Source organism: Ascaphus truei, chromosome 15 (genome assembly GCF_040206685.1).
Source record: "Ascaphus truei isolate aAscTru1 chromosome 15, aAscTru1.hap1, whole genome shotgun sequence".
Classification (NCBI taxonomy): Eukaryota; Metazoa; Chordata; class Amphibia; order Anura; family Ascaphidae; genus Ascaphus; species Ascaphus truei.
The window spans coordinates 46,665,297-46,691,499 of NC_134497.1; the positions used below are offsets into that span (position 1 = coordinate 46,665,297).

At 46.6% G+C, this 26,203-nt stretch overlaps 2 protein-coding genes across 6 annotated transcripts in view; both read right to left on the reverse strand.

Moving 5' to 3' along the window:
• The window catches only part of LOC142466914 (uncharacterized), a 608,435-nt gene that overhangs the window by 103,942 nt on the left and 478,290 nt on the right, over window positions 1-26,203 (reverse strand). Inside the window, exon 1 of one of the 2 annotated variants that reach the window (XM_075572531.1) lies at window positions 13,085-13,217. The exons of the other annotated variant lie outside the window; for it this stretch is intronic. The gene's annotated coding sequence lies outside the window, so the exon portion shown is untranslated. Of the gene's footprint in view, window positions 1-13,084; window positions 13,218-26,203 lie in introns of those variants that run through there. 2 annotated transcript variants of the gene reach the window in all.
• The window catches only part of LOC142466913 (uncharacterized), a 276,622-nt gene continuing 263,675 nt past the window's right edge, over window positions 13,257-26,203 (reverse strand). For all 4 annotated transcript variants that reach the window (XM_075572525.1, XM_075572527.1, XM_075572526.1 and 1 more), the window contains one exon: window positions 13,257-15,810. In XM_075572525.1, coding sequence (XP_075428640.1) covers window positions 13,523-15,703 — 2,181 coding nt within the window. In that variant the 5' untranslated portion in view covers window positions 15,704-15,810 and the 3' untranslated portion in view covers window positions 13,257-13,522. The remainder of the gene's footprint in view (window positions 15,811-26,203) is intronic.

Genomic DNA, 26,203 nt, shown 5'->3' on the forward strand with positions numbered 1-26,203 from the left:
TTGCTGCGTTGTCCCTTAAGGCCGGGAAACGCCAGCAGCCAGTAAGGTATGAGGGGATTTCACTGGGTACAATCTCTTCCTTCCCCTCTCCCGCACAGGAGTTCCCCAAGCGCATCTTACTCCCTGTCCTCCTTAAGTACGTCAGCCTCCAAATCCCTGCCCTGGCCTTCCTCGATTCCGGATCCGGAGGGAATTTCATGAACCATGCTTTTGCTATTCAGAACATTCTTCTCCGGGAGAAAGTCATTCCGGTCGGGTTGGAGGCTATCGATGGCCGACCTCTTCAGTCAGCCTTTATTTCTTTGGAGACACTTCCCATTGAACTTTCTTTGAAGGATGGACACTTGGAATTCATTACTTTTGATGTCATCCATTCCCCTTCGGTTCAACTCATTCTGGGCCTACTGTGGTTACAACTCCACAACCCCATTATCGATTGGACTGCTAAGTCCCCCATCCGATACAGATCTCCCCATGTGGAGTTGCACCCTCCTTCCCCCATGGTACTGGCTGTCTTGGAGACCTCCCCCCCGCAAGAGACCACCCTACCGGAGGTTTATTCGGAGTTTCTGGAAGTCTTCATCCGAGGAGCTTCCCCCCCATCGCCCTTTCAACTGCCCGATTGACTTGATTCCAGGAGCCCCTTTCCCAAAGCCAGGTCGTATCCCCTATTTTTGCCCAAGACGGAGGCCATGACTGAGTATATCATGGAGAACCTTAAGAAAGGCTTTATCCGGAAATCCACCTCCCCCGCCAGAGCAGGATTTTTTTTGTGAAAAAGAAAGATTGGACACTTCGCCCGTGCATCGATTTCCGCGGGCTAAATAAGATTACCATCAAGAATCACTACCTATTGCCCCTAATTCCCGAGCTCTTCGATAGGTTGCAAGGCTCAACAATCTTTTCTAAACTTGATTTACGGGGGCCTATAACCTTATTCCCATCCGCAGTGGCGAAAAGTGGAATACTGCGTTCAACACGTGCAGTGGTCACTATGAGTACCTGGTGATGCCTTTTGGGTTGTGCAATACCCCTGCAGTCTTCCAAGGCTTTATGAATGAAGTTTTCCGCGATCTATTGAACTCATTTGTGATTATCTACTTGGATGACATCCTCATCTTTTCCAAAACCCTCGAGGAACACATTCTCCATACCAAAATGGTGCTCTCTCGTCTACGGGCCAACAGGCTCTACGCCAAGATGGAGAAGTGTGTCTTTCATCAATCCTCAACCACTTTCCTGAGATACATTGTATCGGACCAGGGGTTCACCATGGATCCGGAGAAGCTCAAATCTATACTCGAATGGCCACAACCCAACTCTTTGAAGGCGATTCAACGTTTCCTTGGCTTCGCAAACAATTATAGGAAATTCATTGCTGGTTTTACTACTTTGGTAGCACCCATTACGGCCCTTACCAAAAAAGGGGCCGATCCTTCCTCTTGGCCGTCAGAGGCTTGTCGTTCTTTTGAGTCTCTCAAAAGAACCTTTGTCTCTGCCCCCATTTTACGACATCCTGTCCCAACCCTCCCCTTTATCCTAGAAGTCGATGCGTCTGACGTGGGAGCCAGTGCGGTTCTCTCGCAAAGAACCACCCCCGAAGATAAACTCCACCCCTGCAGGGTTTTTTTCCAAGAAATTCTCTTCAGCAGAAAGAAATTACGACGTGGGGAATAGGGAGTTGTTGGCCATCAAGATGGCATTACAAGAATGGAGACATCTTCTAGAAGGAACCAAGGAACGCATTCTGATCCTCACGGACCACAAAAATCTTTCTTACATTGAGGGTGCCCGTCGCCTTGGTTCCCGTCAGGCCCGTTGGGCGTTGTTCTTCTCAAGGTTTAACTTCATCATCTCTTATATTCCTGGGACAAAGGATATCAAAGCTGTAATTGTCTCGTCAGTTCAACACTGAGGAGAAGTTGCAGGACGTCCCGGAGAGTATCCTTCCCCCCCCGATTGTTTATCTCTGCCGCTTCCTTTGACATTTTGGATACAATTTTGGAGTCTCAATCACAAGTCCCCGAAGGACTAGAGGTTCCTGATGGACGTCTTTATGCACCCCCACATTTCCATCTTAAAATTCTCGAATGGGGTCATTCCTCCAGATCTGCCGGCCATCCCGGCTTTAAGAAAACTACGGATCTGATCCGGTGAACTTTTTGGTGGCCCAATATGGTAAAGGACATTCGAAGTTTCACCTCCTCTTGCCCAGTCTGCGCCCAAAATAAATCAGTCCGTCCAAAGCCTTCTGGTCTACTCCAACCTCTCCCGGTCCCGGACCGTCCTTGGAGTAACATTGCCATGGACGTCATCGTGGATCTTCCCCCTTCTAACGGTATGACTACTATCCTATTGGTCATCGACAGATTCTCCAAGCAAGCTCATTTTGTTCCCCTCAAGTGTTTACCCAATTCGAGTACTCTGGCTGATATCTTTGTAAAAGATATTTTCCGTATTCATGGCGTTCCGCTGTCCATTGTCTTGGACCATGGTACTCAATTTGTTTAGAAGTTCTGGCGTGCGTTTTCCCAGAGACTGGGCATTACTCTCCTTTTTTCCTCAGGCTATCACCCCCAAACTAATAGGCAGACTGACCGCATGAAATAAAAAGAAAAGTACATTCTGACAGTACAATACACAAACAGGTAACACGAGAAGAATGTGGCTCCCTCGAACAGTATTTGCGTTGTTTTTCTTCCGACTCTCAGGATAATTGGGTAGAATTACTTCCTTGGGCTGAATTTGCTATTCTCTCTCTCAAGAATGAGTCCACTCAAGAATCACCGCTTTTTGTAAACTATGGATTTCATCCTACCCGCCTACCTATGCATTCATCCATGTCTGGAGTGCCTGCAGCAGATGTTAGGGTGACTAAGTTACAGGAGTCATGGAGGATTCAAACAGCTTTACAGGAATCTGTCCTAAGACAGAAGAGACAGGCAGATCGGGAGGCTCATAAGTTTGTACCCGGAGAGAAGGTCTGGCTCTCTTCTAAAAATATCAAACTGAAGGCCACAACCCCTATATTGTCTCCCAGGTTCCTGGGTCCCTTCTCCATCCTGAGACAAATTAACCCTGTGGCCTATCAACTTCATTTTCCCCCCTCCATCAAGATTTCACCCGTCTTCCATGTTTCGCTCTTAAAACCTTTCATCCAAGGCACACGATTTGCTCATCCTTCACTTCGACCTCCTCCCGCCATTGTACCAGGACAACAGGAATTCGAAATTTCAGTCCATCATTGACTCTCGCATCTCCAGGGGCAAGCTCCAGTTTTTGGTCCACTGGAATGGATACGGACCTCAGGATCGTTCTTGGGTCTCGCACACGGATCTCCACGCTCCGTCCCTACTAAAACGATTCCACCAAAAATTTCCCCACAGACCTTGGATGGATCGTCCAGAGTCCGACCCTCAAGGGGGGGGGTACTGTAAGGTCCCGCGCTGCGGGGACTCCCGCTCCCGGCACCCCCTTACCTTGCTCTTCCGCTGCCCTGAATCCCCGTCGGCGTTCCTCTGCCGTCGGCATCACCCCCGCAGCTGCTCTCTTCCGGGTCGCGCGCGTCATACTTAAAGGCGCGCGCGGACCCAAGCCTCTCTTGTCTGGCGTCCCGAGCCTGGTCCCGCCTCCTCTTTACAGGCATGTGCACTGGCGTGCTCTCCAGCCCCAGCTCGATTGGGTCCACCCCCAGGCTTCTCTCTCCTATCAGGGTTAACCCCTGGACCGCACCTCTGTTCCTCCCTTTCCCCCGATAGGTCCCAGCCCACTATTTAGTCTGGTCTCCCCATTCTCTCAGTGTTCTGCATAGCTACTGTACCTTGGTGCTGTCTGCTTCTGCTTGGCTCTCTTGTTGTTTCAGTCCCTGGAATCTCTGCTGACCTCCCTGGATCTCGACCTTGGCTTTGGACTTTGACCAGGCTGCTTTCTGGACCCCTCGGATTTGGCTATTGGACACTCTACCATGCTGTCTTATATACCCCTTGGACTCGGCAAACGGACCCTCAACGACGCAGCTCTCTCCTCTCCTCGACCCAGGCTTACGGACACTCTACCACGCACCCTTCTCTACTCCTGGACCATTGGCTTACGGACTCAACCCTTCCACATCGGATTTGGCAAGTACCGAACTACTTCTATTTTTGTTCCTCGGACCAGCTACGCTACTTCCACACTCTGGCCGCGCCCCTGTTTACTGTTAGGTGTGTGATATTTGTCCTTTCCACCTCAGTCCCGGGGTCTCGTCTGGTTTGTGGGCAAGCCGAGCATTACACATACACAGTCTCACACGCATACATGCAGTCTCGCACACATACACATAGAGTCATACACATACAAATGCAGAGCCACACATACACATGCAGAGACACACACACACACACACGCAGAGTCACGCACTAGCGGAATTCAGTTAGTTTAAATATATTAGTTCTGAGCAAGTGCGTTCTAAGTGTAACGGGTATTCCCTCAATCCCCAATCGCAGATAGGGTGCATGTGAGGGGGAACCTATATGTATGTTACCAGGTGCGGGTGCTTTTACCTGTTAGGCTAACAGGAGGCCTGAGCCTCCGCCAGGGAGAGCCTGGGGTGAATCCTCTGGAACGATCTTACTTACAGCGCCTCCACCTGTGTAGGATTCTAGGAGTGTAGAATGTTCCCTACACAGGACCCACATATAGTAACCACATACACCGGAGAATAAGTATAACAATTTACTATATGCAGAATAGAACATAACACAATACACATGCATATACTTATCACTCTATATAGGTCATGAACAATTCTCTCTCGCAGAAAGAATAATCCTTCCCCACCACCGTGTACCCCCACACCGTGTCAACAGTAATATCTTTGGCCCCTGGCCACTCTGTCGCAAGTGTAACCCCCACTGTATTAGGCGTGATCAGTGCCTGATGAACCGGTATGTTGTTGCACGTACAATACGATACCTGCCCAGTGCATGTGGGCCCTTAAAGCTCTTCAAAAAGGATCCGCCGACCTCCTGTTTTCACCAGCGTGGTGATCCGTCAGTGGCAATTCCACCCTGAAGATAGTCCAGCTCTCTCTCTGTAGAGAAGGCCTGATCCCAAGCCTCTTCTCCGCGGGAAGCACAGCATCCGCTGTATCCCTCACTGACAATACATATATATATCTATCACTAAGGGGGCAGGATCCCTAACCTAGGGCCTAGGGGGCTGCTGGCCTAATGCAGTGGGTCACAGACCCCAGCACTCACCTCCTACCCCTAGCTCTTCCTGGTCCTGACTATTGTGGCCTCAGCAGGGGAAATGTATCAATATCAGCTTGCCAAGATCCCTGCACGCCTATTGGCTCCCTGGCATCATGTGGCATGCTCCTGAGGCTCATGGGACTTGTAGTCCAGCTATAACCTAATTTCTATTGGCTTCCCTTTAGCGCGCATGTACTGTGCATGCGTGAACAAACAGGGGGCCTCGTGCCGCATCTCTACAACGCGCATGCGTGAGGAACAAACATGGCGGCGCCCTGTGCTGTCGGGCCGCCGCGGAGCCTCCGGAGCACCAGAGCGCTCCCTGCTCGGCCCCCACCCTCCAGAAATGATGGAGGGCCTGCCGCTTGGCTCTGGCAGCACTCGCCATCGCCCCCGGCAGCGGAGGTACCGAGGGGTCCGGGGCTACATAAGTCACACATCTTTGTGTTTTGTCACTGAGATTGTGTTTTGATTTTTAATACAAAACATCACCATTACAAATACAATGCGTGTGACTTAAGACAAAGAAGTTTCACTTACAATGCGCATGCTCGGCACACACTTTTTAATTATTTGAATGTTCTAACATTACGATTTTTTCCATTACATTTTTTTGTTTTTCTACTTTAATTCTCTGTGTGATGCTATTGAGATGAGCTGTCCTTTGACCGTGGCCTTATGTGCCTCCCATAGTATTGCTGATTCTACAGAACCATTGTTAATCTGAAAATCATTTTTCAGCGAGTCTCCAATTTGTGTACTAATCTCTGGGTAGTTCAGTAATGAGTCGTTCATCCTCCAGTCCAATGGAATGATTGAGTCCTGGCAAATGGAGGATCTAATAAAATCGCCACCAGGCGTGGTCTGACCACGTGATAAGCCCTATATCTGAATGGACTAATGCCGAGGTGGGCAACCCTGTCGCCAATCGCCACAGGTGGCAAATTGGCCATGAAAGTGTGACGAATTTAAGTTTGCCAGCTACCACAATAAAATAAACTTATCCCTCACGGCGTGTGCTGGTTTTCCGCTTTCTGAATGAGTCACTGACGCAACACAGCCATGCAATACTCCCCTGTGCCTTCAGTTGCAGTCTAGACCCGACCTTGAACTGTTATTTTTTATGGGAGCTAAAATTTGTTGTGACGCAATTAAACGAAAAGCATGGTGTGGCGATTTTCGCTTCTCATTCGCCACACCTGTGGCTACATTGAAAAATAGGTTGCTCACCTCTGGACTAATGCTTCCAAGATATTTGGGGATACAAATATATTATCAATTCGAATCATGTGGGGGCAAATAAAAAGAATAATCCCTCTGTCCTTTATGTGAGCTTCGTCAAACATCCCACAAACCATATTATTTAAGTAACCGTCTAAATTTCTTTGCTACACTATATGTCATAGCAGAGTGTGATTGCTCTGAGTGGGTGGACTTGTCCATATCCGGATCCGCTACCATATTAAAGTCACCTCCCAAGATCAGCAGCTGATCTCGGCTATCTCCCATAGATTCCAGTGTTTCCCTTAAAAAATAAATGTGTCTCTCGTTGGGAGCATAGATATTCACTAGCATAATATGTTGGCCTGAGAGAAGCCCATGAACCACGAGGGACCCACCCCCTTTGATCTCCCTTAACCTCCAATGCCTGGAACGGAATATCCTGTTTAAACAGTATTGCAACCCTTCTTTTTTTGCTAGTAAAAGAAGAATAAAATGCTATAGGGTATGTCCTGCTGAAAGGGTTTGGGGCTCCTGGGTGTCAAAATGCGTCTCATGCAAAAAAGTACCTGCTTTCAGATTTCTAAATTCTTTTAGGGCTAATCTATGCTAACCATTACTGTTAAGACCGTTACCATTCAGGAATATTAACTTCAATAGCGCTTGACTAGTCATTTCCAATGTCATCTCTCTCTCATGTGAAAGTTGTGAGCGAAAAACTTTAATGCTTGTTGTGAACAGATGGGAATAAAAAATAAAAAAAAGGATAAGGAACTTTCCCCCTCCGGGAACTTGGGGAAAGACAAAAAGAATACAAATTAAACTATAAAGTAAGATGAGTGTAACCAGCCACTCATCCCAAATTTGTGGCCAGACCCTACGTGGCTTGTCCTTGCGGGCATATGGCCCTACTGGGGGTGACTGAAGTCGGGCATGCAGAGCTCCCACCCATCCCGCCTCCGTCTGCTCTCACTCCTCTGACCGCACCCTCACTGTAGCCTGCTTAGAATATAAAAGAACTTAGTAGACACATCAATTCCTAACAACCGTGGAAACGATAAACAAATAAAACGTTTCGTATTAAAATGCACTTATAGCGGTTGGTGTCCCGGATAGAAATATAAAACAGATTTTCTATTTTATCTGTAAATGTTCAATGTCTGTTAACATTAAATTTCGAGCAGAAATTGCTCTTGGCTTTCAATGAGGTTTAATGTCATTTGTGTCTATAAACAGGAAACCAGCCCTTCTAAGTCTTTGGGCTAAGGCCCCCTCACCCACCGCCGCGGCTCTCAATCCGCTCGTTCACCGGTTTCATCCACCGATCCGCTGTAATAAACCGGCACCCAGGGAATGAGCAGTAGACTTCAAATTGCATATAAAACAGTCCCTGCAATAGATTATAAGGAATATACAGGGAAACAGGGGGAAAAGCAGAGGGAAAACAAACATAGCTACATATCCGGAATAGACTTCTCTGGGTCGCAGAATCGTTGGTGTGGGAGATGGCCACAAACTTACTGGGTCTTCCAAAATGTTGATGAACAACAGGGGAACTCAGCCGGACCCCCTCAAGGACATAGCCAGTCTTGGCTCTTTCCTCTCCAGGATATCGCCCCCTCGGCCGATCGTTTGTCATCTGTGTTGTCATCCTGAGATCTTTGCTGCTTACCCGATCCATCCCTGGAGGCCAGATTTAACGCCGACAAGAAAGATGCAGATTCCTCAGGGTAACGGTGCGAGGTCTGTCTGCCTTCATGGTAAACTATAAGTAATAATCCCCGAAGAACAGGGCAATAATGCCCTGGCTGGAAGAGTTGAAGACCTGAGGCGAAGAAGATGTGACTGCACATCACCCCCCCAGCCTGCACATCACCCCTCCTGCACATCACATCCCATCCCCCCCTGCTCATGACATCACCCCTTTCTGCACATCACTTCCCGCTGGCTGCACATCACATCCCCCTGCCTGAACATCACCTCCCCCCTGCACATCACTTCCCGCTGGCTGCACATCACCTCCCCCCTGCACATCACCACACACGCACATACATACACACACACATTTCCTCCCCTCTCTCTGTACCTCTGCTGGGGGGAGCTGAGAAGAGACCTGGTACCAGGCCGGGACACACACAGACAGCTGACATCCCAGCCCAGACTGCGTGAGATCCTCCCCCCCCTCACAGACTTACCAGCTCTCCTGCACCGCACATAGTCTCCTGCACTGCACGGGTAAGTGCTGTGGAGCTGCCGCTGCGATGCCGGCTTCAGGGAGAGCTGGGAGAGTTATCCCTGCTCTCCCCCTCCGGCAGACGCGGAGTCCCTGATCGTGGCAGCCCTTTTTTAAAAACGCGATCCTGGTTATAACTGTGGATGTATCGGGTGGACCCTGAGGACCGTGTTATAATGGAGTTCAGCTGTACAATTATAGGCTAAATGTAGGCTTATTTAAAAAAAAAATGTTTTAATTTTTCATAGAAAAGATACAGTTTTGTAGTCAAATTGATTTATCAGCATGATTGTATACATTCTTTTGCTTTTACTGCAAGTTTATTAAAAGGAAATTGTACATATACATAGCTCCCTCTATATATACACACACACACACACACACACGCAGTGCAGCCCCCCTATTTACACACAAATGCACTCTGCAACCCCCCTCTACTGTATAAACACAAACACACAGCAGTCCCCATACACACTATGCAGCCCCCCTCCTCTATACCCACAAAACACACTACAGCCCTCCTCCACTCTCTACACTCACAAAACACACACTCACACACACTCACACACAGCTGTACCAGGAAACAGTGCTGGCTAAACAACGCTTCAGCACAGGAGTCAGGAACAGGCCTCTACGTGGAAAGTAGTATTAGGCCTCAGGATACTCAGGAAACACAGGTCTCTACGTGGAGAGTAGTAGCAGGCCTCAGAATACTCAGGAAACATAGGCCTCTACGTGGATACTCAGGAACTAGAGAAGAGAACTAGAGAGGTTAGTAGACAAGGAGACAAGCCAGGCGGCTTGTGGCAGAAAGTAACGTCCAGAGAAGGATTATGCTCGGCCCTGATTCAGAGATAAAGCCCAACATATAAAGGGCGGAGATCCAATCACAGGGGGAGGGTGTGTGAGCATTCCTCCAATGATGGAGCACAGGGCAGAAGCTGCAATGAGAGGCAGAACATGTTCCATTGATTGCCAGAGGAAGCTTTTGCAACTGCAGAGGTCTGCAAGGCTATAATCAAAGCCAGGACCGGATTCCTTACATACACCCATTGCAGCCCCCCTTTAAACCCACACACTGCAGACACACGCACACCAACAAAACACTCTGCACCTCATCTCCACCCACAAAACACACACTTAAGGCACACACTGCAGACCCCCCTCTGCACCCAGAAAACACACACACACAACAGACTCTGCTGCCCCCTCTACACCCACAAAACACACACCAACAGAAGACACACACCAATAAAACACTTTGCGGAGTCAGTGCCTGGCTGCAGGCACGGTGGGGGAGGAGTCAGTGCCTGGCTGCAGACAGTGAGTGGGGGAGTCAGTGCCTGGCTGCAGGCAGAGTGGGGGAGGAGTCAGTGCATGGCTGCAGGCAGGGGGAGGAGTCAGTGCATGGCTGCAGGCAGGGGGAGGAGGCAGTGCCTGGCTGCAGGCAGGGGGAGGAGGCAGTGCCTGGCTGCAGGCAGGGTGGGGGAGGAGTCAGTGCCTGGCTGCAGGCAGGGTGGGGGAGGAGTCAGTGCCTGGCTGGTGTCTCCTGTCCAATCATCTCCCCTGTCTGAGAGCTGCTCTCTTTGTGAATGAGAACTGAAAGCTGAAAAACTTGGCAGGGTGCTAAAAATTCCAGGCCATTGCTGATTGGATAATGCCTGGAATTTTAACCAATCAGAGAGCAGGGATTTCAATAATGCCCAGAATTTAACAGCTTTAGCCTATAATATTAGTTAATATTAAAGTAAATATATTGTTTTTTAAAGTTTCTCCTTTTTCTTGTGTAGCGCACTTTCCCCCACCCACTGAGAAATGTGTGGCTACGGTGTGTGAATGCGGTGCAATACCTGCTGGTGCCCAGGTGATCTGAGCCACCGCTGCTGGGAATCTGGGGTGCACCTGATTGATGCTCGGTGGCGCCACCACCTGTACGGAATTCTATTGCATAGAATGACCCCGTTACAGGACACATAAGAAATACACACGTGGTACAACGGAACAGTTTTACTATGTGCAGAGGAATAGAATATATGGCTTACCCACCAGGCCACGCACAGCCGTACCTTCCCACTGGAGCCATACAGTACCTAGGGGCTCTTGGGCACCCAACAAACCTGGTATCCACAAAGTCTATGCCCCACCCAATGTGTGTTACAGCGCTGCCCACTACAGTGTTTGATGGAGCACTTGTAGAGTTGGGTACCTGCCGGGTGTGTCCCCACCCGGGCGCAAAGATGCTGTAAATGTGTGTTACGCCGGTGCTGCACGCAGACCAGACCCGTCCCTTATACTGAGGTGAGGACGTATATGAACACGCACCCGCAGCAAAAGGAGCGTGTCCGGAGTGTAGTGTTTTAGGCGTTGCCAGGCCAGGTGGTGTTAGCTTTAGCAATACTTGCCGGTACCGGTAAAGAAGTTCTGTAGTCGTTGCCATTAGCCAAGGTCAGGGATTGGAGAATTCCGGAAGGTCGGTGTCCAAGCAGGGATCGAGAGCCAGAGGTTGACGTCCGCCAAGCCAAGTCGTGTCCTGCATAAATAAAGAGAGAAAGTGCCAGAGTAGACATCCGCAAGTGGAGACTATGTCGAACGATGTGGAAATGGCAGGACAGGCATATTATAGTGAGGCTGGCGAATAGGAAGAGGGGGCAGACCTGGAGGAGTGCATGGAGCTGTCCTGGATAGGTTGCTTAAAGAGGAATACAGGTGAGCAGTCTTTGTGCCTGAAAGATTTTTTTGAGAGTGTTGGGGGTGGGGCCTCACTGCAGGAGCAGTGAATAAATTAAAGGGATCTGACGCGCGCTCTGTAACGGGAGAGGGCACGCGCCAGTGTACAGAGGCAGCCGCCATAGCTCGAGCCGCTTGCGGCTCAGCAACCGCCCGCCAGGGACGAAGACGGAGTCCCCCAACCATAGCAACTGGACTGGGCCGGTGAAGGTGGCGCCCCGTAGTAGCGGCCGGGAATTGAGGTGAGGGGAGGTCACGCCGCGGCCGTCGTGAACCCCGGATCCTCACAATGGGATCCTCGGATTCAAGATGGTCCTCCACCTCTACTTTGGGTGGGTCCCTTGTGGAGTGTACCACCATACAATGTCTCTTTCAATAGAGGGTGGTCCGGTCCTGGACCACAGGCCGCAGTCACCGTGCGGTGTCTCCGTGTCCCTGACACATGTTGCTAGGCAGGGCAGTGTCCCTATCTGAGGGGCAAGTCCCTATAGCAGCCACAAACTATGTCGGGGCCTAGCTGGGGGCTCTGGCGTAGTGCAGATGCTACAGACACCTGCACATACCTCTAACCCTGTCCTTGTCCCAGCTCCGACTGAATTGGTACTCACAGTGAGCGAAAAGTAGCAAATCACAAGCAGGGGAGACCCAGAGCCCTATTGGCTAGGATGCGACACGTGACCCTGGTCACTGAGGCTCATGGGACATGTAGTCCCTGTATAGTCTTTCCTATGGGCCGCTGCTTTGCGCGCTAACACTGTGCATGCACGACATCCCCCAAGATGGTGGCGCCCTATACCGGGAGCCTCTGGCAACTGAGCGGGAGGCGCAGGTACCAATAGGGGCCCATGGTGAATCTATATCACACTTGCAATCATCTTCTACAGTTTGCTTTGCATGTGGATACAAGTGTCATAGGGTTGGGACTTGTTCAGCCTTTGACACTGGGAGATATGCACATAATATATGGTTATTGGTTTTAGGAATTATATACTATAACATAGTTTATCTCTGGTAATGAACGTTCTTTTCCTATGTGGACGTTTAGGTGTATGTGTTGAAGTGTACATGCAACCACACGCGTTTTTTTTTGGATACGGCTTATTTATTGAGCCTTAAAAATACAGCACACAAAAACAAAACTGCTTCTTTCAGCATACAAAAAAAACCAAAATAGCTTATTTTCAGCATACAAAAAAACAGCTTATTTTCAGCATACAAAAACCCAGACAGTTCATCAAAACATGCATTTGGAAGACAGACCTTATAGCAGTAATCTACTTCAGCATTTCAGTCCTATCTTTTGACCAGCCAGCCTCTCTGTGTGTACAGTTTGGGGTTTTTAAAACACCTTGATTATGCAGCTGGGACCAAACTAATTGTCAGGAGCTTCCCAGCTGAAAATTAAACTCGTCACTGCTGCACTGAATACCTACACATACGTCTGACAGGCATAGAGCTGGTGACGTTCATTCACCCTGTGACAGTATGTATATGCTTTTGTGTGTGTATTACCAAAGTGTTTGCGTTAATAAAGTTTTGTTGTTCAAATGTACACGCTCTGACATCATGCGCCATGCGTCAGTAGGAGGATCGCCCGGTCAGCATGGGGTAGGCATCAGTGTGTCTAGAGGGTACAAATACACTCCTGTAAGTACGGTCTCTTTTTTACCTTGATAATGAGCCTTTGGGCTTGAAACATGTTGGTTTGGGTTCTTAGCCTTTGCTCCATGATCCAATACATTTGACTACTTATAGGACACACATCTTTCTATTCACCACGCTCCATTGTGCACATTGTGTAGTGCTCCATTTTTGCACTTTCCTTGTTGTTGCCTACAGACAGCTTCAGCATAATGGGGAACGCACATTTTATTAGAACCAACAGCATGGAAATATAAACATTATTAAGAACATAATTTAAAAAATAAAAATAAAACTACTATAAGAATGATACAAATAACATGCATTTAAAAAGTTATAACTTTTTGAAATCCTTTTAAAATGCTCGTTTTATGCACCATAAACTAAAGTCACATTTCATTGTGATTTAGCGTAACACAGATAAACGTGTGCACTTATATGTGAGCGTCTTAGTAGCTGGTTATCCCTAAACATGCCTGGCTTTAGAGATAGGTCTCTCCCCTGTATGTGTCCTCTTGTGTGTGTTCAAATGGGATAACTGACAAAATCCCTTCCCACAATCCCCACATACATGCGGTTTCTCCCTTGTGTGTGTCCTCTTGTGTCTGTTCAGGTGCGATAAATCACTAAATCCCTTTCCACATTCCCCACATACATACGGTCTCTCACCTGTGTGTGTCCTCTTGTGTGTGTCCAGGTGGGATAAATGACTAAATCCCTTCCCACATTCCCCACATACATGTGGTCTCTCCCCTGTGTGTGTCCTCTTGTGTGTGTTCAGGTGGGATAACTGACTAAATCCCTTCCCACATTCCCCACATACATGTGGTCTCTCCCCTGTGTGTGTCCTCTTGTGTATGATCAGGCTCCATAAGTCACCAAATCCCTTTCCACATTCCCCACATACATGCGGTCTCTCCCCTGTGTGTGTTCTCTGGTGTATGTTCAGACTGGATAAGTCACTACATCCCTTCCCACATTCCCCACATACATGCGGTCTCTCCCCTGTGTGTGTCCTCATGTGTGTGTTCAGGCTGGATGACTGACTAAATCCCTTCCCACATTCCCCACATACATGCGGTCTCTCCCCTGTGTGAGTCCTCATGTGTTGTTTCAGACTAGATAAGTAACTAAATCCCTTCCCACATTCCCCACATACATGTGGTCTCTCCCCTGTGTGTGTCCTCTTGTGTATGTTCAGGTTGCATAAGTCACCAAATCCCTTTCCACATTCCCCACATACATGCGGTCTCTCCCCTGTGTGTGTTCTCTGGTGTATGTTCAGACTGGATAAGTCACTACATCCCTTCCCACATTCCCCACATACATGCGGTCTCTCCCCTGTGTGTGTCCTCATGTGTGTGTTCAGGCTGGATGACTGACTAAATCCCTTCCCACATTCCCCACATACATGCGGTCTTTCCCCTGTGTGAGTCCTCATGTGTTGTTTCAGACTGGTTAAGTAACTAAATCGCTTCCCACATTCTCCACATACATGCGGTCTCTCCCCTGTGTGTGTTCTCTGGTGTATGATCAGGCTGTATAACCAACTAAATCCCTTCCCACATTCCCCACATACATGCGGTCTCTCCCCTGTGTGTGTCCTCATGTGTGTGTTCAGATGGGATAACCGACTAAATCCCTTCCCACATTCCCCACATGCATGTGGTCTCTCCCCTGTGTGTGTTCTCTTGTGTATGTTTAGGTCGGATAACCCTCTAAATCCCTTCCCACATTCCCCACATACATGTGGTCTTTCCCCTGTGTGTATCCTCATGTGTATGTTTAGGTTGGATAACCCTCTAAATCCCTTCCCACATTCCCCACATACATGTGGTCTATCCCCTGTGTGTATCCTCATGTGTGTGTTCAGGTTGGATAACACACTAAATTCCGTCCCACATTCCCCACATACATGCGGTCTTTCCCCTGTGTGTATCCTCTTGTGTGTGTTCAGGCTGGATAACTGACTAAATCGCTTCCCACATTCGCCACATACATGCGGTTTCTCCCCTGTGTGTGTCATCTTGTGTCTGTTCAGGTGGGATAAAACACAAAATCCCTTCCCACATTCCCCACATACATGCGGTTTCTCCCCTGTGTGTGTCCTCATGTGTGTTTTCAGGCCGGATACATGACTAAATCTCTTCCCACATTCCCCACAAACATGCGGGTTCTCCCCTGTGTGTATCCTCTTGTGTCTGATCAGGCTGGATAAGGTACTAAATCCCTTCACACATTCCCCACATACATGTGGTCTCTCCCCTGTGTGTGTTCTCTTGTGTATGTTCAGCTTGGATAACCGTCTAAATCCCTTCCCACATTCCCCACATACATGTGGTTTCAACCCTGTGTGTGTCCTCATGTGTGTGTACAGACATGATAACCGACTAAATCCCTTCCTACATTCCCCACATACATGCGGTCTCTCCCCAGTCTGTGTTCTCTTCTCTAGGTTCTGGTCTGATAACCAAGTCAGACTCTTCCCACTTTCTCCAAGATCTTTTCCTGTGGCAGCTGCTAATATATATATTTTGGGATGAGAAGCAGTTACATTGTTTATTAATTGCCTTGACTGGTTGAAAGATGCATTTTCTGTCATATTTATTGGAATGTTGCAAGATTGTTCTGTCCTCATCTTTTCCATATTCTCATTTGGGTGTTTGAACTTCAGATGTTTGAGGAGGTAATCCTGACTGCTAAAAGCAACCTTGCAGTGTTGGCATGGGTGGATTATTGGTGCTTGTCTTTGTACTAGAAGAGATTAAAAAAAAGTCACTGTTATACAAACTGTTGTAGAAAAGGCCAAGAAGGAAGAGGTAAGTTGACATTTCACAAAAAGTTCAGGATGAAAGTAAACTGTAGATGTACATTGTAAAAATGAAGGTTTTAGCACAGCATGTGCAGCATTAGGGCCGGGAGAGTAGATATAGTGGATCATACATTTAAAGGGGATCATAATATTTAAAGATTTAAAAAGGAAATCTCACCAGCTGCAAAACACCAATTAAAGTGGTAGAAATCTTTTCAAATCCTATGATGGATAGTAAGTCGATAGTTTCAGTTCTGAAGGTTGTGACAGGGTAAATAAACGTCACCAGCCATATGCCTGGCAGACCTATGTGTAGGTCTGCAGTGCAGAAGTGAGGATGTAAACTTTCAGCTGAGTTAATTAGTCTGAGCCCAGCTGCCTCATCAAGGTGTTTTAAAACCCCCAGGCTGTACACACATGCAAGCTAGCTGGTCAGGAGACCGGAGTGATATGCTGAAGTAAGATTACTGTTACAAGGTCTGTTTTCAAAGTACACGTTTGATGAACTGTCTGTGTCCTGCATGCTGAAAAGAAGCTGTCTTGTTTTTGTATGCTGAAGCTATTTTGTTTTTGTATGCTGACAAGCTATTTTGTTGTTATATGCTGACAAGAAGCTGTTTTGTTTTTGTGTGCTGTAATTTTTAAGGCTCAATAAATAAGCCTTATCAAGAAAACCCGCGTGTGGTTGCATGTACCCTGCAACATATGGTGTCAGAAGTGCCGGGATTTTGAGAGGCCCCTGTAGTTGAAGGGCCACACACACAAAAATGAAAATAAGAGTTTCTGTGCGAGCAGGCCCAACTACAGGCAGAGAGAGATGAAAGACTATTGCAGCAGCAAACCCAGCTCCTAACCCAGCAGCAGGCAGCACAGGATAAGCGGATGGCCAGGCTGCTGACCCAATTCCAGGGTTCTGCCAGTCGAGAACTTGCGAACAAACCCCCAGTCCTCCTGAGGAAAATGGCTCCGAACGAGGATCCAGAGGCTTTTCTACTGACGTTTGAAAGGGTTGCCGAAGCCCAGGGCCTGCAGACCGCTGGGCAATCGCTTTTGCACCAGTCCTTATAGGAGAAGCCCAGGCCGCATATCAGGGCCTCCCAGCGGACCAGGCAATGGATTACAAACAAGTAAAAGCCACCATACTGGATCGCTTAGGTCTGACCCCAGAGACCTACCGGCAGCAGTTCCGGAACCTGAAGTATACCTCTAAGATGAGACCCCGGGTCCTAGCCCAGCGGTTATTGGACTTGTGTAACCGCTGGATACAATCTGAGCAACACACTAAGGAAACTGTTCTTGAACAAGTTGTGTTGGAACTATTCCTACAAGTAATAACCCGTTCTGCACGCTCTTGGGTAAAACGCCATGCTGCTGATACCCTAGCTTTGGCGGTCCGACTCGTTGAGAACTTCCTTGGGGCAGAGGACCAGGCGAGTGTCTTGGACCAGACGGATCTTTCTTTAGCGGCACTTGCGGAAGCCTAAAGAGGGAGACCGGCAGACCTGGCTAGGATCCCACTCTGTGGTCTTTTGCTTTAGTGTGTTATCAGGGTCTGTGCACTGTTATTTATTACTACAGCTGAGTTTCACTACTCTGGTTAAGTTTACAGATGGGTCATTCTACCCACCTGTCTTGACTGCGAGACACTCATGAAGAGTGCCTCTGCTATCTATATTGTTGATCCAGAACATTTATATTACATGTCCATATGCTAGGATCTAAGCGTTTAATACTCGTTTTCTCCCCATTATTTTAAGTGGTCTATTAAAGTTTGTTTTAAATTCACATATCACCCAATAGATGTTTTGAGTGCCCAATCTAGGTTTCTTTTCCCTGGTTGCTACTATTAATATTTACCTAGGGAGCACCTACATCTACCATACATTTTTGACAGTTGCGGGGATTCCCTATCAGTACATTAAAGCTGTAAGGACCTGGTACAGAAGGAGATACAAGAAATGTTACACTTAGGCGTGATTGACGAATCATGCAGTGAGTGGTGTAGTCCGTTAGTTATGGTCCCTAAACCCGATGGGAAGGTAAGATTTTGTGTGGACCTCTGAAAGGTCAATCAAGGTATCCAAGTTTGACGCATATCCGATGCCAAGGGTGGACGAGTTAATTGACGCCCTTGGTAACGCGGAATATATATCCACGCTGGATCTAACAAAAGGATACTGGCAAATACCTTTAGAGGAAAAGCCCAAATGCAAAACAGCTTTTGCCACTCCAATGGGTATATACCAGTTTGTGACAATGCCATTTGGATGGCATGGAGCCCCAGCCACGTTTCAGAGGCTCATGGATAAAGTGCTGAGACCTCATAGGGCTTATGCCACAGCCTAGAAAAAACAACCTGGCGCTTACCTTAAATTTTAAACAAAAGTGTGCTTACAGTGTAGCAGTCAAATCAACAACGGCTCTCTAGCAGATGCTTTGAGCCAACCTTAAAATCCCTTCTGCTTCGACCCCAAAAAAGGGTTAATCCAGAGCCCTTACGAAGATATGGGAACAGACAAGCAATGGGGGAGCATGGGATTAAAGAAGCATAAAAACAGTAATAAAGTACTAACAATGGTTTCAAAGGTGGGGTAAGGGGTGGGATAGGAATGCTAATGTAATTACACGGCCATGTGTAAGCAGACACAGTAATTGGTATCTTGTTTTAGGCAGTTCTAGCCCCTCCCAGCTTCTAGCCCCTCCCAGCGTCAGTGGATGAGAATTGATAGGGTTTAGGAATATATATATATATATATATATATATATAATATATATATATACTGTATATGTACTCACACGGCCCAGTATGAGCAGTTGCAGAGGGTTGGTAACTTTGGGGTTGAATTAACCCATCCACATCTGCTTGCCGCACGATGGGGACTGTCCTCAAACTTGAGATCAGCATGGGACTCTATCCCCAATCTCGGGCGTCAGGCAGGGTCTCTCCCCGGTATTGTGGTATGAGGGGAGGGGAACAAGTGAGGCACGATGTCAATGGAGTGATTTCAGGAATACATTTATTAATTAAAATCGACAACGAGACTCACATACATAAAGGGTGGACCCCTGGCCTCCTCACGCAGTCCAGGGTCGGGTATTAGCAGCTGTTTGCACCGGTCCCGCGTCCGGGAGGCAGGAGAAAAAAACTGTCCTGCTTGGCTGCAAAGGCTGCTCTGCGATCTGGCTACGGAAGCCTCCGTGGGTCAAAATCAGCTGGTGATTAGAGCAACGCGTCTCGCCGACGATTGAGAAGGAGTGCCTTGTGGTAAAGTGGGAAATTGAGGCTTTGAGGCATTACCTGGCAGGAGTCCATTTTAGTTGTAGTGTGAAGATAGTCAGCGCAAACCTCATGGGCCTCCCGATGTCGATGGAACCGAATGAAATAAAATAAAAGGATATGAATAAAAAAGAATTAAAATCTCAGTGTATTAGATACACATGTGGGGGATGGGGGAAGAGGGGGGGGGGGTGGGGGGGGAAAGGGGGAGGGGGGTAGGGGCAGGGGGTGGAAGCAAGGAGGAGGATAATGCTGGAGGGGTTGATGATTGGTTTTCCACTTTAACTAATCAAAGAATACATAAAATTATGGATTCAGTGACTCACACGGGCTTGTGTGGTGTCTCTCCCTCAACGCTGACTGTAGTGGATTTATTACAGACTCATATGCTGGAGTCTCAATATACATAAAACTCACACGGCCTGATGTGAGTCCTTGTCCTCAGAGGGTGATGTCCTGTATGGATGGTGTCTGGGTTGTCTCAGCAGAATTATCCCCCAATGGGTGTAGTGTGTGAGTGTCTCCTCTCCCCGTTTCCCAGATGACCAAAAGGAGTGTATGCCAACAAGGGTTAACAACAATAAAAAAGGTCTTTAATGGGTATACAGTGGAGACATAAGCATATGAAATGCAAACATGTGGTGAACCATAAAATGTATAGAACAATCTATGACACAATGAAATACAATAAAATAAGACACAATGAAATAAAATGAAATAAAGCAAACACAAGGACTACACTCACACTTGAAGTCAAATAAAATGGCCCAGCCTCAGCCGCTCGGTACACTCCTGCACGGTCTCCTCCTCCGTTCTTATTCCCACTGGCGCGTCCGGCAGTGGAACCGGAAGAGGGGATCTGCACCGGATGTCCTGTAGTGTGCTGGGTCCCTCTCTCAATGAGCTCCGGCAGGGAACAACATGTTTCGCAATAAGCTTCGTCAGGTTCCTGCCGGATGCTCATTGTGTGCTGTTTATATAGGTATCCCCCTTTAGTTAATTGGTTGATCACCTGTTTCTGATTAAAATTAAAACGGAGTAAAAATTACTATTTTATGTCTTTATAAGTGTTGCCGTTATTAGCCCTTAGTATTTATGGTAACCGGATGGTGGATTTCAACTTTGTAAGAAGAGATTGCATAATAAAAATTGCATAGTAGAAATTGCATAATGAAAATAATCTAGCACACCAAGGGATAGGAAAATGTTTGAATATAGGAGTAGGGAAGGTAGCACCAAACACCAAAATTCAAGACCTAACATATCAAGCTATCCAACAAATCCAGATAGATATAAGAACTATCCAAAATATGAAAACAACAAAAGTGTTGCATTTAATACTGAGGCTAGACAAAATCCAACTAGACGCCAGGAAGCGGACACCCTAGTAACACCCAGAGAAAATAAGGAAACCAAAACCCACACAATCAAAGACGCAGCAAGTCACAAAAGGGATGAGACCAAGAAAAATGATAGAGACAGAGAGGATCAGGGAGAGAGCCACAATTACTATTCTAAAGCAAAGGAGTATCAGGAAAGGTATCATACAACTAAGCCAGCCACATACAATTACAGAGCAAGATCACCACTTGAACGTCGTGACAACAGATATGAAAGAGAACGGAGCAGGGATAGGGACCCTAGATCACCCTACAAACATTATGGGTCCAATCGAAAATATAGAGAGAGACGCTATGAGAGAGAAGAGAGCCAAAGGAGACACTACCGGTCACCCCACAAACACCAGAGGGAACAAAGCCAAAGAAGGGAACGCAGATCCCCCTATAGGGAACAGAGGGCAACACACAGGGAACGACAGGACAAGGAGCAGGGCTATGGGAGAGAGCAAAGATCACCCCGACCACACGCAGGGCATTTTTTAGAACAGGCCCATACAACAAAACCTCCACCCTTAGCCACTCAGAATCGCTTCCTAGTGTTGGAAGACCAGAAGGAAATAGAAACACCAAATACAAAACTCAGAAAAAGACCACACGAGGAAAGCGGGGAGGACGAAGGACACAGAAAAAGAGCAGCGATCTAAATAACATATTCAACCTGAGCAAAAAAGAACTTAATATAGATGAATGTAACCTAATAAAAAAGGGGTTAAATTTCGCTCCAGTCGCAAAGGCGAATAGCTTCAATCTGTATATAGACGCACACAAGTATATTAGACAGCTTACACTTAAGAAATTCTTCATCTCAAAAGATGCACAAACCAGGGAGATAGTGAACAGTAATGCTAATTTGAACATAGAGAGTGATGAGTTCAAACATTCCAACCTCAAAAATAAGTCTAAATTCTATCCTAGTTGGGCGAAAGGCCATAATCTTGAAGTATTCCATCAGAAAATACAGGAGGATTTTGACAGACTGACCTCGAATACGACTAAGCTAACAAAAAATAATCTAACACTTAAAGAAAAAATCGCTCTACAAAACTTAGAAAAAGATAAGGGAATCACATTCAAACAAGCAGACAAGGGGGGAGGGGTAGTCATTATGGACACTGTTTACTATAAAGGAGAAGCAGAGAGGATACTGTCTGACGACGTCACCTATGCACGTCTAAAGACGAATCCGCATAAAGAATTCTGTACAGAATTCCTCACTCTGCTAGATAAAGGCAGGACGACAGGAGTCCTAAATGAGAAAGAATATGACTATCTTAATGTCAAGTTCCCAGTTATGCCGATATTCTACTTTCTACCTAAAATACATAAAAACATGGAAGCACCACCAGGGAGACCCATCATCTCTGGGATAGGCTCGCTCACGTCGCGACTATCAGAGTATATAGATGGCTTCCTGCAACCATATGTTGCGGAGATGCGGTCTTACCTTAGAGATACCACACAAATTCTTAATATATTGGAACAGATAGTCTGGCAAGAAGACTATAAAATGTGCACTTGTGAAGTAACTTCATTATACACATCCATAAAGCATGATGATGGAATCGAAGCCATCAATAGGACAATAACAAGCGATAAAACGGTTAAAATAGAACAGCAACGCTTTATTTTAGAAAGTATCAATTTTATTCTTAAACACAACCTTTTTAATTTCGATGGAACCTACTTTTTACAAAAATGTGGTACAGCGATGGGTACGAAATTCGCACCAAGTTATGCCAACTTGTTCATGGACAATTGGGAGACCGACACCATCTGGTCAACGACAAAATGGATATAGCAATAAGAGATGTAGGGAAGCTCAAACGTAGTGAAATCCTTAAAACGAATCCACCAAAGCCCAAAGAGGAGTTCAGCATAGCTTTTTTAACACAGTACAGCCAAGATGCAGGAAGCATACAACAAATTCTGAATAAACACTGGCATCTCCTACAAGGAGACCCCACTCTGAAGGATTATCTTCCAGGGAAGCCGAAAGTCATCTATAAGAGGGCTGACAATATCAAAAGAAGGTTAGCACCAAGCCTTTTTAGGCCAGAAAATAGTGTAACAGGCCATGATCCCAACTGGCTACAAAAAGTAAAAGGTTTCCATAGATGTAATTCTTGCAAAGCATGCAAACAGGGAACCAAAGAAAAAATTCAGTTCATCTCTAAAATAACAGGAGAACAGTTTAAAATCACCAGTTTTATCAACTGTAAATCAGAATTCGTAGTTTACCTTTTAAATTGCCCCTGTGGACTCCAGTATGTAGGACGTACCAGTAGACCACTAAGGGTACGCATTCTGGAACACCTAGGGAACATTAGACGCAAATTAATGACACATAGCGTCTCAAAGCATTTTGCACTGCATCACCAAGGAGACCCATCAGGCCTTGAATTCAGGGGCATCGAAGTAGTCCCCCCTCATTGGAGGGGAGGGGACAGACTGACATCTCTATCGCGAAAAGAAACTTTTTGGATATATAAACTGAAAAGCTTGGCACCCGCAGGCCTTAACGTAGATATAGACATTGCAGCCTTTCTTTGAACACACATTGATCTGTTTCCATTTCCCCCTTTTTAAAAGTCATTTTTAAAAGTCATTTTTAAATAAATCATTCCAGAAGCATGTCCAAACACACACTGATTCCTCTCCCATCCCATTTCGTATAGGGGAGTGCGTATCGCATATGAATTCACCTTGAACCTGCCCTCGAGGACCAAAAGTGATGCACATCATCGGGACAACTAATGAACTCACTCTGTATGAAACTGCAAGCAGATTTGAACTAGCAATGAATAACCTTGAACATCTTTTAAGTTTCACAGACTTACTATTAGAAATGACAATGTCAATGTAATTTCCACACACAGCCACAAGGTGGCACCATGGTTTAAACCATGATAAAGTTTTTATCAGACTGCAAATCATCTAAGTGTGAAGTAAAATACGGAGTTACTCCAGCTATCTGAATGAGCACTCCAATATTTGGTTTTTGATCTACTATTTCCTAAGAGCTATGCGATCCATTAAATGATGTCTAGTTAGCTGAACGAGCACTCCGGGGTTCTCCATCCTAAGGATTGAGCCACATTAGGTTTTAACTGTGTATGTATACTTATTCTTGCTCTTCCAAGGAAGGAAAGGTTTTTAGATGTTCCCTGAATCATTTCAAATGTGCGTGCCAAACCATTAGGTTCTAAACCCCTTTTTTCCCTATTTTTTAAGATACCTTTCTAATATACCACTCTTTATAACCATTCTAAATGTGTTTTGTACAAATGTAGGGCATACTGCCCACAGTAAGAAATATGATTTTGCAATGTCAAGGTAGAATGTAATTTTCACGTTTGGCCACATGGTGGCACCATTGTATCACGAATGGCAAGATTCTAACTAATAGCAAAAAAAGTTTAAAAGAAGGGACTCACGGAGGATTTTAACGGTTCCTGACATTGTGATTATTTTGAAAATACTGTTCCCACCAGATAGTCGCGCAATTGAAAGAAAAACTAAATCTGTTTGAACACCCATTTTTAATTAGTGCTGGGCAAAGATTATTTTCATTATGCAATTTCTACTATGCAATTTTTATTATGCAATCTCTTCTTACAAAGTTGAAATCCACCATCCAATACTAAGGGCTAATAACGGCAACACTTATAAAGACATAAAATAGTCATTTTTACTCCGTTTTAATTTTAATCAGAAACAGGTGATCAACCAATTAACTAAAGGGGGATACCTATATAAACAGCACACAATGAGCATCCGGCAGGAACCTGACGAAGCTTATTGCGAAACATGTTGTTCCCTGCCGGAGCTCATTGAGAGAGGGACCCAGCACACTACAGGACATCCGGTGCAGATCCCCTCTTCCGGTTCCACTGCCGGACGCGCCAGTGGGAACAAGAACGGAGGAGGAGACCGTGCAGGAGTGTACCGAGCGGCTGAGGCTGGGCCATTTTATTTGACTTCAAGTGTGAGTGTAGTCCTTGTGTTTGCTTTATTTCATTTTATTTCATTGTGTCTTATTTTATTGTATTTCATTGTGTCATAGATTGTTCTATACATTTTATGGTTCACCACATGTTTGCATTTCATATGCTTATGTCTCCACTGTATACCCATTAAAGACCTTTTTTATTGTTGTTAACCCTTGTTGGCATACACTCCTTTTGGTCATCTGGGAAACGGGGAGAGGAGACACTCACACACTACACCCATTGGGGGATAATTCTGCTGAGACAACCCAGACACCATCCATACAGGACATCACCCTCTGAGGACAAGGACTCACATCAGGCCGTGTGAGTTTTATGTATATTGAGACTCCAGCATATGAGTCTGTAATAAATCCACTACAGTCAGCGTTGAGGGAGAGACACCACACAAGCCCGTGTGAGTCACTGAATCCATAATTTTATGTATTCTTTGATTAGTTAAAGTGGAAAACCAATCATCAACCCCTCCAGCATTATCCTCCTCCTTGCTTCCACCCCCTGCCCCTACCCCCCTCCCCCTTTCCCCACCCACCCCCCCCCTCTTCCCCCATCCCCCACATGTGTATCTAATACACTGAGATTTTAATTCTTTTTTATTCATATCCTTTTATTTTATTTCATTCGGTTCCATCGACATCGGGAGGCCCATGAGGTTTGCGCTGACTATCTTCACACTACAACTGCCACGCTAAGAAGGAGACGGGATTCCCTTCTCCGAAGTCAAGCAGCAACCAGGAAATCATCAAAAAAGGGCCAGTATATATTTTTATATACTCTTTTACACTTTGTACACAATCACATATCTATATTCCAATTTATTTGAATAGCTTAGGCTTTGCAGCACTTTCTCCGCCACAAATCCTAGGGAGCGCCCCAGTTCAAACAACCTCCAGGAGTCCATTTTACTCTGGTGACAGACCATGCTCCATTGAAGTGGTTAAGTACTATGAAAGACTCTAATGCTCGGTCGACCAGGTGGTATTTTGGCCCTCCAACCCTTCTCGTTTGAGATTCAGCACAGACCTAGAAAAGAAAATGCGAATGCTGATTTCTTCTCTAGAGAAGGGGTGGATGGTCGGTCTTCAGCCGCGTGTGGCCCCAGCCACACACTAACAGGGGAGGAATGTGACAAGGTAAATAAACGTCACCAGCCATATGCCTGGCAGACCTATGTGTAGGTCTGCAGTGCGGTGGTTAATTTTCAGCTGAGTTAGTCTGAGTCACACACTCTCCCTCTGCGTCACCCACACACACTCTCTCTCTCTCCCTCTGCGTCACCCGCGCTCTCCCTCTGCGTCACACGCGCGCTCTCCCTCTGCGTCACACGCGCGCTCTCCCTCTGCGTCACACGCTCTCCCTCTGCGTCACACACACTCTCCCTCTGCGTCACGCACACTCTCCCTCTGCGTCACGCACACTCTCCCTCTGCGTCACACACTCTCTCTCCCTCTGCGTCACACACTCTCTCTCCCTCTGCGTCACACACTCTCTCTCCCTCTGCGTCACACACACTCTCTCCCTCTGCGTCACACACACACACACTCTCTCTCCCTCTGCGTCACACACACACTCCCTCTGCATCACACACACTTTCCCTCTGCGTCACACACACTCTCCCTCTGCGTCACACACACACTCTCCCTCTGCGTCA